Source organism: Hippocampus guttulatus, chromosome 7 (genome assembly GCF_054856545.1).
Source record: "Hippocampus guttulatus isolate MCC_2025c chromosome 7, RoL_Hgut_1.0, whole genome shotgun sequence".
Classification (NCBI taxonomy): Eukaryota; Metazoa; Chordata; class Actinopteri; order Syngnathiformes; family Syngnathidae; genus Hippocampus; species Hippocampus guttulatus.
Window position 1 is genome coordinate 5,263,289 of NC_141267.1, and position 14,194 is coordinate 5,277,482.

The 14,194-nt window shown below is 39.9% G+C and overlaps 2 protein-coding genes across 2 annotated transcripts; one reads left to right on the plus strand and one right to left on the minus strand.

The window, feature by feature from the left end:
- Positions 1 to 658: 658 nt before the first annotated feature.
- Positions 659 to 5,495, plus strand: ebna1bp2 (EBNA1 binding protein 2). Its single transcript, XM_086116671.1, has 9 exons — positions 659 to 860; positions 1,155 to 1,238; positions 1,327 to 1,499; positions 2,696 to 2,819; positions 3,990 to 4,079; positions 4,172 to 4,247; positions 4,362 to 4,455; positions 4,545 to 4,713; positions 4,812 to 5,495. Exons 1-9 carry the CDS (start codon positions 765 to 767, stop codon positions 4,857 to 4,859), a joined length of 954 nt encoding a protein of 317 aa, XP_085972797.1. The 5' UTR covers positions 659 to 764; the 3' UTR covers positions 4,860 to 5,495.
- Positions 5,496 to 6,262: 767 nt separating this feature from the next.
- cfap144 (cilia and flagella associated protein 144) lies at positions 6,263 to 7,355 on the minus strand. Its single transcript, XM_086116347.1, has 4 exons — positions 7,165 to 7,355; positions 6,972 to 7,031; positions 6,465 to 6,568; positions 6,263 to 6,375 (listed from the first exon to the last, which is right to left on the minus strand). Exons 1-4 carry the CDS (start codon positions 7,280 to 7,282, stop codon positions 6,280 to 6,282), a joined length of 378 nt encoding a protein of 125 aa, XP_085972473.1. The 5' UTR covers positions 7,283 to 7,355; the 3' UTR covers positions 6,263 to 6,279.
- Positions 7,356 to 14,194: the final 6,839 nt, after the last annotated feature.

Here is a 14,194-nt window from a genome sequence, read left to right on the forward strand (position 1 = left end):
GTACAGTCAGAGCACAGTTTTACCCGTCTCAAGCAACATTCCAGGAATTTTTATCGATGGAAAAAATTCCAGGGAAAGAATGGGAATTCATGGAATTGGATGGTGATGAATAACATACGACAATGAATGGGATTTGAGTGGATATTTGCAAAATTGTAACAGTCTAAAACGGAAACATCAAAAGCTAGTTTTATATATATAGATAGATAGAGAGAGAGAGAGAGAGAGAGAGAGAGAGAGAGAGAGAGAGAGATATTGGCATATGAATTAATAAAACAGTGATTGTTCAGGGTGTCCCCCGCCTACTGCCCAAAGACAGCTGGGATGGGCTCCAGCACCCCCCGCGACACTAGTGAGGATAAAGCGGATCGGAAAAAGAATGAATGAATGAATGAATTCAGTAATTCATAAAACGTGACATTGTTGTTAAAGTGAAAATAATTTCAAATTAGGCTCACGAGTCACGACAGTTTTTTTTAGCACTACAAAAACGATTTTATATCGTGTGTAAGAGTTTTCTTACCAGATTAAATTATGTTTTTATTTTTCAATTTTATATTTTTTCCTCAAGCTTTGTTTTGCTCCCTTAAATTTCATGTAGGAACACTTGTCATACACGGTTCTCCATCGACGGCCCATTTTTGTAGTACCACAAACACAAGCTCTTCCTCTCCACGTGAACTCGTGTGAGTGCTTAACGTGTGGCCTGAGTGCATTCTACGTCCCTTCATAACCAGGATAATTTGATCATTTATTTTGATTATATGGTTATTGGAAGTGAGATCATGGAGGTACTGGAGGAGGACGAGATGTTCAGCGAGGATTCAGAAGACGAAAACAGCGACCTGTCTGACAATGCGGTAAATTCTTAATCTTGGCATAGTCGGCTAACCGTTAGCAAGCCAGAACATCAGATCATGCCGTGGAATTTTTCTTTTATGCAGTATGCTTATGATTGTAAAGATATCATTAAAACCTCTCAAGAAACCCCATTTATAAACTGTACAATGGTTTTCGCTCTGAAAAAACTAAATCATTTGAAACATCGTTGATGCTGTAACACGTTCATCACGCGCCTTTCATTGAACCATCAATTGTTTACAAGAACCACATTTGGAATAATTATTTGCATGCCGTCTGTGTTGTGTGTTTAGCTCCAAGAAGCTTTCGCAAAAGGCTTGTTGAAGCCCGGAATGAACGTGAGGGTGGACAAACCCCATAAATTCGTCAACAATGTGGTAAGATTATGTGACGATCTGTTTGTTTGTATAAATTGAATTAAACTATGTACACGACTCATTCAAATAACATTATTGTTCTATGCAGGCAAGCATGAAACAGTGTTTAGATGACTTGAAGAAAGACCTTCCTTGGGCGGAGAGATTGGATCTCACCAACCTGCCTGTTGAAGATATCATCGCAAAAATTGGAGGGAATATGCAAACTGGCATCAAGGGAGAAGTCAATGCAGATGATGATTTCCAGAGGGAGATGTTCTTGTGAGTGTCAAGTAAACATTTTCAAGCAGTGATTTTCTCTTAGTGGCAAGGTAGGGTAGTGGTACTTGGCACACTGGTGAGAGGTACCGGCATCATACATCTGTCCCATGCTTCCATGGAGTACTGCAGCTTCCTTCTGCATTCTGGTAAAATTGTCAAAGGGTGCGAATTCATTTGACAAAACGAGTCCGACAATTGGCTGATGGTCTCTCCAGCGTGTACCCCTCTTGCCCAGTGTCAGTTGGGATATAGGCTCCACATACAGTACCTTGAAACAGATGAGGACAAGCAGTGCAGAAAATGGATGGATTTATGGATAAATTCTCATTTTTACTGTTATATTTTGTTTGTTAGCTTTTCTTGAAACATTATCCCAAAAGAACTCATTCTGACCATTTCATTTGCCTTTAAGGTTAATTGTGGAAACACAACTATATACAAAAGAACGCAAGCTATTTGAACATAGTTTTTACAATGAACACAGTAGGAGAAGTAATGGAAGTGCATAGATTAAACAATCCTTATAGTTTACTTAAAACTATTTTTATTGTTGTGAAGTGTGAATGGACATCACTAATCGTGGGAGTGTATCTACCTCACTCAATGACCCGAGCAAGACCAGTCATGATTCTAGTGGGAGGAGGATATTGTTAAATTAGAATTAAGATGGTCATTTTATTAGTACAGTATGAAAAGTATTATTTGTTGAAATTGCACTTTTTTCTGACTTAGATTTGGACTATTTTCGAAGAATACTGATTGTAAAATGTGCAGCTCCTTTCTTTTCTCATCCTATTGTCACATGAGCTGTCTCTTTCTCTAAATGTCCTGTCAAGCAAGACTGACACTATCAAGAACATGACTTGTAAACATGCATCACTATAACAGTTTCCTGAAGTCAGCATCATTACACATTCCATTGGTGAAGCATAATCAGGGGTTTAGTTCAGAACATTGGTCCGAATTATCGACGTCTTGCTGGACACTGTTGGATACTTGTGATTCTTTATCAGTCGTTCAAAGGCTTTTCAAGATACATTGAGTTCATGTAGTCCGTACATTTTTCTCGTGGGCCCTGTAATGGAATTTTCAGTATGGTCTCATTTAAGTTTGCAGTCCATATCTGAAAAGCTGTCTGACAGATCATCATGCTTAGGTCTGAAATGGTTGATTTGCTCTGTTAAATGCTTACACAGCTACCGTCAGGCGCAAGCAACAGTTCTTGAGGCTCTGCCTCTCTTGAACAAGCACGGCATTCCCACCAAGAGGCCTGATGACTACTTTGCTGAGATGGCCAAGTCTGATCAGCACATGCAGAAGGTGACTTTTCTTCTCTTTACTTTATTGGAACTGAGATCACAAGGGGGTGGAAAGTTGCAATGGAAGTTTATCTTAGAAACTGAAACGATTAATAGCCTGACACCTCCTGAAAGTGGAGCTATTGGGAAATTAATAATAATTGATACAAACTTGATCATGAACAAATACGGACATTTTTGTCATAAGCAATAAATCATGCTAAGATGCACATTTTGATATATTTTCCCTCTTCCTGATGTCTGTTTTCTTGCCTTATTTATCACATACAAAGGTTTCAGTTCATCAAACCAATTTTAACATCACACGGAGACTACCCAAGGAAATACAAAATGCTGTTTCTAAATTAAGGCACAAAAAAAAAATCCAAAACTACCTGTCCCTCTGTGAAAATGTAATTCTGCGCAATTCTGTGAAGAAGAGTGGGCAAAAATTCCTCCATAGCGATGTGAAAGACATCATCACGCACCGCACACGCTGGATTTCAGTTATTGCTGCCAAGAGTGGCACAACCCATTTTAAGGTTCAGGGGGGCAATTACATTTTCATATATAGGGACAGGTAGGTTTGGGATTATTATTTTTTGTCTAAATAAATTAAATTGGCATTCAGAAACTCTATTTTGTATATCCTTGGGTTGTCTCTGTGTGCTGTTAAAAATGGTTTGATGAACTGAAATCTTTGTGTGATAATATGCAAAAAAAAAAACAAATTGGGAAGGGGGCAAATATTTTCCGCGGCACTTTACATTTCATTGTTTGGTGTCCTATGCAATATAGCTTCAGTACTGTTGTAGCTGCACAATTCGGAGAGCATTAGTAATATACATCATAGGTGGAAATTCAACTGCTTTTGCATGAAATTGGTCCAGATAAAACATAACGAGAAGGCTTTGGGGTGTTTTTCAATTGCAAGTGCCGTGCTTTTCCTGTTTTAGGTTGAACCACAATGCTGTCCATTTCCATTTCTTGTCATGTTAATTCCCATTTTAAGAATTCCCAGAAATTTGCAGTCCAAAATGTGACTTACATGTGCTTTTCTGTTGCCTTAAAGGACTTATTATTTTGCCACACTGATTGCTTCAACTGCTGTGACTCTTGAACATATCTAAGCTTCACAGTCAAATTCAGCTATTTTCGCACTCATCTTTTTCTTGTCTGTTCCACCTTCCAGATCAGGAAAAAGCTGCTCGCAAAGCAGGCGATAATGGAGAGGTCAGAGAAGGCAAAGAAGTTAAGCGCGCAAAGGAAATTTGGCAAAAAGGTGACTTTTCAATGTTCTTTAATGATAAAGTGGAGGAAAATGGTGTCCGATTCAGTCGTCAAGTCTTTAAGAACTGTATTTTGGCACCTTAGGTGCAAATAGAAGTGCTCCAGAAGAGACAGAGGCAGAAGAAGGCAATGATGACTGCTGTGAAGAAATACCAGAAAGGTTGGTCAGGGGAATTTTTTTTCCGTCAACGGTTCAGCACATTTTATTCTGCTTTAAGTACCAAACAGGCGTGGTGGATGCAAATTGAAAGTGCTCTGATCCTCCCACTTTCAGGAATGACTGACAAGTTGGATTTCTTGGAGGGAGACCAAGAGGCACCCAAAAAAGGCACTTCTCAGAGCTCCAAGAAGGCGTTGAATAAGAAGGGGTAAGGTGTTTCAGCACTTGCCATCAGCCGTTACAGTAGTTAAATGCCTCCCAGACTCCAGACTTTAAATGTGACTGCTCCTTGAATAGCCACAGTGCCAAGAGAAAATATAAGGACCAGAAGTTTGGCTTTGGAGGCAAGAAGAGTGGAAAGAAGTGGAATACGAAAGAAAGCCACAATGACGTCTCCAGTTTCCGCGCTAAAGTGGCTAATGCAAAGGGTGCAAAAGGAAAGAAAGGCAAAGGAGGAAAACAAAATGTAAGTTAAACAAACACTTGTAGCAATAAAACGGAAGGACAGGTACGGGTCTGCATTTTTAAGATGCTGATTTTGCTTTTCTTCATACTTTCCTTTAGAAACGTCCAGGGAAGTCCGTACGCAGGAAGATGAAGGGTCGCTCGTAAAAAACACATCGAGGCTGTTCAGGTCTTGAACTTTGCTTCCAAGGTGGATTCCTTCACAGTTGACCTTCCTTAGGAACTCTGACTTCTTTGTGACATTTTGTTCAAACTGCCCTCTGCCCAAGTGGGAGTTGTTGAGCAAGAGCATCGCCTAATCATCAGGCCGCATCAAGGGAGGAAGACTTTCAGTTGTGGTTTCGAGAACCCAATCCTTTTTTGGAGGGGGATCGCATTTGTGAGACTCCGATATATCGTTTGTAAAACTTCTTACTTGGTAGTTAAGACATTTTAAACCATTCTGATTATTAAATGTCATAATGGACTGATTATGTGATTACATGTGAGTATCCACATTGACTTTCCCTCCTTATTCTAGCTTTTTTTTTTTTTGGCGGGTATTTTAAAAATACTTAGTGACTGTCACTTTTGACCTTTTCCTTTAATTCGTATGGTTCTTACGGGATGGCCACGATTCATTTGTAGAGACCATGTGCCTGTACTGGTTTTCTCGATCTATTTCTGACAAAGTAGTGTCTTCTCTGAAACTTGATGGTGGAAAAAAAGACCATAACCAATTATGATGATGAGTCTGATTTTCCATAAAAATGTCAAATTAAAGAACAGTTCCCTTTTGTTGTATTTCCAGTTGTCTAATTGAATACTTGCAGACTAAGCACAACGCTTTAAATAATAGTTAGAAAATGTAACGAGTCATTAACATTTTGCCTTGTTTGATTGTAACTTGACCGGAGTTCGCGCAATGGCGGCTTCGAAACAAGCTATCAAGATAGATCACAAGAACGTGCGCACACTCTGTATATTAGACATGTCTCCCTTGACCAAAGCTTGGCTTATTAACATCTGTCAAGGACAAACTGTTGCATAACACTCTGTAGAGCAGGGATAGTCCAGTTCCCCGACAGCCATATCCTGCCTGTTTTAGATCCCTCTCTGGACCAACGCACCTGATTCAAACAATCAGCTCACCAGCAAGCTCTGTAGAAGCCTGTAATCATCATGATCTGGTGCTTAGAGAGCAGGAATGCTCAGAGGTGGGTGTATGGTAGAAAACTTCCTTTTCTTTTTTGGGGGGAGGAATTAGCATTTTAACATGGCTAAAAGCTCAAAAAAGTAGATTGGGCTCGAAATAGGGCCTTTAACATGCGCTTGAGTGCAATTGGTTAACTCTGAACATAGCCACATCCCACATTAAAAGAGGGTTATTTCAGTGGTTCCGTTTTACTTTCTCTTGAAAAGATATTTTCCCCTAATTAAGTTGTACATGTACCAGTGATGGAAAAGGTTGTAAAATTATTCATCTTTGTCTCATCACAAAATCTTCAGTCATTTGAAAAGGAATGTTCTTGTATCTACTCAACTGTACATCAAAAACTCTTTAATGGTGGTTGCTTTTGCCCTTGGTTTATTTTGAAAAGCGCAAAACAGACTCTTGGTGCTCGGTGATGTCTGAGCTGTGTCGGAAGAAATTGAATCTGTTGTCTTTGCGATTTGTTGGAATCTGGGGACAAAACAATACATCTGGACTTAGTTCTGCAGGGAAACCAATTCCAAACTGTCCTTTCATCTTTAAACTTTAAACATCCTCACCAGGGCTGTCGACAACCACCCGATCTCCTGACTTTCAGTCAGTGGCATGGCATATTTCTTAGTGGGCACCTGGCGAGCTTTGTGGAATGCTTCGATGAAGTCGGCTTGAGAAAAGAAAAGCGCACAATCAGCAATATCGTCAACTTTTTTTTTCATGCTTCATAGGAACTATACCACAGACGTAGAAAGGCTGGTCTGTCATTTGGAAAAAATGAGTATGTGAAAGAATTGAGTAACAGTCAATCCTATACTTCGCTGACCAGGTTAGCACACGGTTTCAGCGGAAGAAACACTCTAAAGTGATCATTAATATTTTCATGGAGCCAGAGTTAGACGCAGCTCTTCGACTGAAACCTATTAAGTTATTCAGGCACCCCTTTTGCAGTGGCTACAATAGAGTACATATTGAGGCAAGCAAAATACATGTTTTTCAAAAAAGAACTGAGCATGTAAAGGACAGCCGGTTTCAACGTTTCCTGAAATGAAAGCGAATGATGTTCAACTCACAGTTTTCTGGAATCGCTTCTTGTGGTTTTCTGCTCATGGGTTTGTCTGGTAAGATGTGTACTGAAAGTCATGATAGGAGAGAAAACAGAGTGATTTCTTTGACAAAAACACACCACCAATAATTCTGTGTATTTGCCTGTATGCCAAATATCTAATATACATAGAACCGTTTTGTAAAAGTTGAGTGACGTACACTTCCTGTGTGGATTGATGCTAAACTCAACGTAGAGTCTTTGTTGTCTTTGCTCTTTCCGTATCATCTCGACGTGAATTGCATCCTGATGGACCACATCTTTTTCCTTTGCCTCCATTTTGCAAATTCAACCAGCGCTCAATTGATAAAACCGCAATCATCTTGATCCGTGAAGCTGTTTTGTTCTGCGCATTGACCGTTGCCTGGCAACAGAAAACTCACCCTCCTGTCGCAATCACAAATGTTGGCCACACGGTGAGGCTAAACGCTCAGCAATGAATATTGTGTGTGACGGAGACACTTCCTGGCGCAAAAACGGTAGCCTGGGTAGAGCTTTTACGCCAAATTTAAGTGTGAGAATGTGTACTTTCTTCATTGCAGTCAACGTATTTTTCTATGAAGTATCATCAGAGAAAGGAAAAAACAATTAAGATTTTACCCACATTTCCAGCCCTGGGATAATTTGTGTGTGTGTGCGTGTTACACATTCAAACCCAGATCGCACTAAACCAAAGCGCTGTACATTCTGCATTAGCGGAGAAAACGATTTACAATAAATGAAATGGAAAACGATCTATTTAATCTTTGACTTTACTCTTTACGTCTTTCAGAGGTTTAAACTAATGTAAGTTGAGGGGTTCGTTGTTTTTCAGTGGATAGCTCTACTTTACGAATGACAAAAGGAGAGATGGAATCCCTTAATGCAGTTTATTAAAAGGAGAAAAAAAACACGTCTGCACCTCCGAACGGATGAACGAGAACACAACCCCCTTTCAGTAACGAAAACACTTCCTGCTTCTCTTTAGCCAATCAGACGCAAGCAACAACAACAATTATTAAACAATATAATTTAGATAACTATAACATAAAATAGTATAATGCTCAGATATAAAATGAAAATGATTAATAATTTAACATAATCTTACACTTATACTGCATCTGGGAAAGGCCAGGGTAAAAATGTTTATTTCGAGCCTGGATTAGAATATTGCAATTGAAGGGGCAGTTCTTATATCAGCGGGCAGTTTGCTCCATCGTTGAGGACCAATAATTTCAAGTGCTCTGTGACGTCTTACGACAACAGCCCAAGGCACACCTGTGCAATAATTTGTCCATCTATCCTTCTTCTATAGCGCTTGTGCTCTTGATGGTTGTGATTGAGTGGAGTGGAGCCTATCCGCCATGTCTTTAGATAAGAGCCAATAATGTGATCCCTCGCTGCTAATGTGCAACAATCATGCTCTTTAACCGCCACCCTAAAACATCTCCCTTGAAAATCAGTGGATTATTTGCACTCACGAAATGTTAAACATTTATGATTTGTGACATGTTTGACATTTTTTGTCGTATATATTTTAACTCTTTGAAATTTGTCGCAAAAACACTTATTTTGGATAATATAAGTGATAGACGAAGGAAGCTTCATGAAGCATTTGTGATAATGTTTGGCTCCGCTAGGTGGCACTCTTGGTTTAGAGATGCAGTGGAAAGCTCAAACATTTCCATTGGATTAGCCTTTATCTTTAAATCATGAGCACCAAAAAGAGGAGTAAAAGTGCTTCATGAAGCAGTCCAGGGTGTACCACACTTATCGCCCAAAGTGAAATGGGATGTTTGGATTACGTCTTTGCTGCCCAAAGCCCCATCCCAATTGCATATATGTTTTGTATCTTTTAATTTCCTGACAGCTGTGAAAGCTTTGTGTGCTTTGATGACTATAAATGTATGAAATAATGAATGCATAATAAAAATACACAAACAGATTATGCTTTATAGTGCCGTAAGAGCTACAACATGCCTGGGCAGGTTGTGTCGAAAAAGAGTGAATTTTTTTTCCCACACTGTCCTGGTGTACACCTGTCATTTGTGTGATGTCAGACACAGGAATCGAACCTGACTTTAACAATGTTTAAATTGCAGTTACATAGATAAATGCATTTTTAAAGTCGTGCTGCAACAGTTTATCTCATCGCTTTTCTGGTCAGTTAAATTTCATTTCAATGAACACACACACACAACTGGAGTACACAGAGAAAACCCACGCAGGCGAGGGGACAACATGCAAACTCCACACAGGAAGGCCGGGGCTGGAATCGCACTGTGACGTAGACGTGCCAATTAATTGACCACCATGCTACCCTATCTCGCCGTAGATTTACAGCAAAATGTGAACTCATTTATTTTTCTGACAGAGCACACATTATTGAAAAAAAAAGTGTTGAATCTACTTTTTTTTTTTCATCAAGTGGCCACACTCAAAATAAAATCATCGGCATCCAAATACATTTTAAAAGTAGATATAGCGTTGACTATGTGTTCAACTATGTGTGCCCTGCGATTGGCTGGCGACCTCTTCAGGGTGCCCCCCCCCCCCCTGCCTACTGCCTGAAAACAGCTGAGATAGGCTCCGGCATGCCCGCGACCCTTGTGAGGACAAGTGGATCAGAAAATGGATGGATGGATGGATGGATAGACCTCATCTTTTTATTGTATTTTCCCAGCTGTCTTCAGGCAGTAGGCGGGGTATACCCTGAAGTGGTTGCCAGCCAATTGCAGGGCACACATAGACAAAAAAAACCCATTCATACTCACATGGGTGGACAATTTAGAGCGCTCCATTAGCTTATGATGCATGTTTTTGGAATGTGGGGAGAAACCAGAGTACCCGGAGAAAACCTGAAAATTTTACACAGGAAGGCCAGAGTTGGAATCGAACCTTGCAGCTCTATACTGTAAGGCGGACGTGCTAACCAGTCGACCACTGTGCCGCCCCAATGAGCCATATTTTAAATAACATTTTTAATTTCCCTAATATGTCTCATTTGATATCGTGAGTGTTTGGGGATTTCTCAGTGAGAAAAACATTTTGTAGTTTTGTTGGTGGACCCCCTGCTCTGCCTGTGTTAACCAGTCAACTATGACACTGATCACCACGAGAGCAGATTCCACCCATATTCCACACCTTCTTCTCCTCACACACTGTGATAACGTGATTTCTCAGCTTTTATCTGCACTCTTCTTGGAGTAGTAGAACAACTGTGGGTGTTTATGTATCCGATTATGGAATGGAGTAAACGCTTTTCTGGCGGGGAAAGTTTTGAGCATGTACGTTAAAGTACCACCTGTCTTGCTCGCTTGCTCAAGCTTTTCATTCGGCCCTGGGAGCACCAAATGATTGTGGCTGACATGTACTCATCCATGCACACACACACACATAAACCCACTTCTTCGTCCTTGTTTGTTTTGATAGTCCTGTCGTTGTCGAAGCTCAATGGAGACACTGTGGTCGTGGGAAAGCTGTTACCATCAGAAGTTATATGTCACCAACATTCTTATCTGTAATCTCCTGTTTTGTCTTGCTGAGATACGCTTTGTCAGTAAGGACAACACCGGTAGAGATTATGTGATGGACCTCGTTGCAGGTGGTACATTATAATGGCCGGCACCTAATTTTTCAGAGGTTACGGATTTTTTTTTTCAGAAACATGCTGTTTAGTATCCCAATGGGATACATAAAATATAAAGGTTGAAATAATTATCTCCCAAATGGCTTTTTCATCACTTAGTTCACCGCATGTCCTTGTTAACAGCGATGGCCTGGAGTGAGTGAGACAACCAGATTTGCTATGTTCCCTGCTGATGAGCCCAGTTTGGCTGGGCGAATGGCGGATCATGACACCGCTGGATTGCCTGTGTATTGTTCTGTATTTTTGTATGTGGGCAGCTAGCACAAAAGTTTGTATGAGATTCAAAAAGAACATTATGATGCTGGGGAAAATGTTCTTTTCCTCTTTGCATGGGTCAGCAGCTGAAGAACAACACTCACTTTTAACAACATATTGATGGTTTCAAATACACGCACACACACACACACACGCACACGCACACGCACACACTACAGACATCATATAATCCTGCAAAATCTATACTAATTCATAGGGCTGTCACGGGTGGGGCTACCAAAACGGTAAAATGTGTATTATTGGAGCAGGGGTTTTTTTTTGTATTGAGTAGTGCAATGTGGCAATACCATGATGACGCCATCAGTGGGTGTGCCTATATCAATAATGAATTCTGCACAGGTGTGTGGTAACGCTGGTCGGATACCATTTTCAACCGCCCAAGTGCAAAAGGAAAGATAGGAGAAAATAGTATAGAATACCGCAGATGCACGTCTTATTTTGATTTCAAAGTTTGAAAGACACAAAGTTCACAGTTTTTTTTAACTTGACCTTATGGCATGACATTTGGACTGAAATGAGTACAATTATGAATAACTTGTCTGCTGTGCGTTGAAAATCTCCTTTACCAGTGTATTATTCAAAACCTGCTGCAACATGTATGTTTATCTTAAACCCGGGTGATTGGGACAGGGCCTCGCACAACGTGTGGAGTCTACCCAGGTCTTTTTGGGATGGTGGCTGGGGAGCCGTGGGCTATGGCACCTCTGTGGATGCTCCCTTTAGCTGACCTTTTTACATATTTTTGGTTCCTTATTGCCAAGCCATGCAATTTGGATGTACAGTATTTGTTGTACAGTACTGTTTTTTGAAGCACATTTTTGTATTTTTATGAATGCGAGGTGCTATCCACTCTAAAAACAAACTCATTTTGGGTCAAATTTGACCCAATTACTATGTTAAAAAAGAACCGACCCACACTTGGATCAATTTGAGCCCAAAAATTGGGTTCGATCTCAGGGCACACAGCGAGTACTGACAGGCCCTTTGCACTGTATCCCATGTTCATCATTGTTTTCCATGTTTCTTGTGCAGAGCATGCCTGTTCTAAGTCCTAATTGCCCCAAGGGGATAAATAAAGTTTTCTGAAATCTGACATTATATAGTTTTGACCCAAACATTTTGGGTTAAATCAGTGTTTCTCAAATTGTGGGGCGCGCCATAACCAATTATTTAACCATAACCAAACACTGGTTGAAATAAAGTTCACCTCCGAAAAATAATATTTGGTCGTTTGACCAGCAGTCCAAGATGAACGTGTCGTCCTATGTCATCGTCACCTGCTTCATCACTTTTGACAAATGAAGGAAAACGTAGTGGTTGTGTTTATTATCATTGAGTGAAAACCTTCAATATTTGTATTGTCTTTTTTCTTGTTTTGCCAAGAAGAAAATCCTTAAATCCAAACGTTTCTGGGCAGCCTCAGCCCTCGTCTTCTAAAATCGTAGCCTAGTGGTGGCAACACACACACGCACACACATGCACACACACTCACACACACACACATACGCACTCACACAAAATTTATTTTCCTTCAAAATCAAAAGGCTAATCCTAAAATATATAAATATACACTTTTTAAAAAATGTAAACAGAATTACTTGTCAATCATTGAATTCAAATGAAAGTCGACTCTCATGAAGGCTAAGTCATGGTCAAATTGAGTTTTTGCCAAATGAGTGGAAAGTCAAAATCAACAATATCACCTCCTCGGATCTCTGGTACTTCCAGGTGTTGAGCAAATGTTACAACAATGGCTTTAAAAAAAATTGAATACAGTATTATACAGTAAACGTTTCCTGGAAAGTAGCACAATCAGGATCAGCATGTAGCTCTTTATTTCTCATTCTCTTGTCAATACATCAGTGATGTTTACAGCCTGTTGCAGTGCATCGTTAACTCTGTGTAGCTATCTGGCTAATAACATAAACCCCAGCGTCCACGGCTCAGATCCCCTGAATAGGGAGATCGTTAGGAAAGACCAATGGGGTTATCACTCATGTCAAATTCTTTTCCAAAGTGGCCACTTTGTTTTGGAAAGCGATCTGGCTTTCTCACGCCTTGGCATTCACTCATTCCACTCGAGTAAAAATAAGCAATGCAGGACAACATGAGGAAGAGGCGGGTGGCGGGGCTCGGACACAGAGGTTGGAGTTGAATTATGAAAAACCTTTTATTTTTGGACATTTTTGAGGATCTTGTCAATTAAGGTATAATTTTATGCTAATTTCATTAGCATGATTTGGGAAAGCCATCATTATTGCAAGCAGTTCAATGTGGGTGTGTTCAGGTTTATTTTTGTTGCTGAGAAATAACTGCGTACTGTTGCATTTACATTTGTGCGGTAATACATTTAAATCTCGTAAAACATTGTTGTTGCTGTTGAAGGAATATGACTTAGCGCACCATCACAAGGGGAAGGAATAGACATGTTCAAATAGGTACATTTGGTATACTGTATGCTGTAATCAAGTGTAGTTACATCAATCACATTAGTGACACATTAACTTTTGAAATTGCAAGTAAGTTTCAATTTCAGATGTATAGCACACATACAAACGTCGTTAACTGCAAACCCAATCCACGTGGGTCACAGGAAAGAAACTCGTCTTAAAACAGATTTTGTAGAGAGCTGCTAAATACTAGCTGTGATATATGTGGAAGTATTTCCTGTTTGATTGAATAAAACGCATGAGGAGTCAATTGCCGTAATCGAATACTCTTCTCTTTCCATCCGCTGCCAAAAGTCGAGTAGAGCAGTGTTTGCCAACCAGGGGAACGCGTACCCCTCAGGGTACGTGAGCACTTTGCAGGGGGAATGTGAAAACATGGAATAATTTATTTCCATAATCAATAACTGGGCACAGCCGGGCCAAAATCACAACAGCTGCATGTTAGCTCGAGTCTCAGTCAACCTCCGATGGTTGATTAAAAGCGCTTAAAACTGCGATAGTGGTTCTGAACATTATTTTTCTCAAGTGCTTAGTTCCTCATATTTTAAATTTAAAGGGAACTTATTCAAAGGGGCTCCGGTGTTTATTTGGTGCTTATTTTATGAGTTAAATATCACAAAGGAAGGTTTTTCCTTGATTTGGATTCCTATTATTTATTTTCATGGGAACATGTTTCATTTGAGGTAAAAAAAAAAGAAAAAAGAAGAAGAATGTCAAAGAATGAAATCGAAGAAGCGGAATAAAATGATTTTCGTTGAATAATTGGTTGCGTTTATGTTTATTTATGTTTCTTTACTTTCGGAGAGTCGTCATCATATATGAGTCAGGGGCTACTCA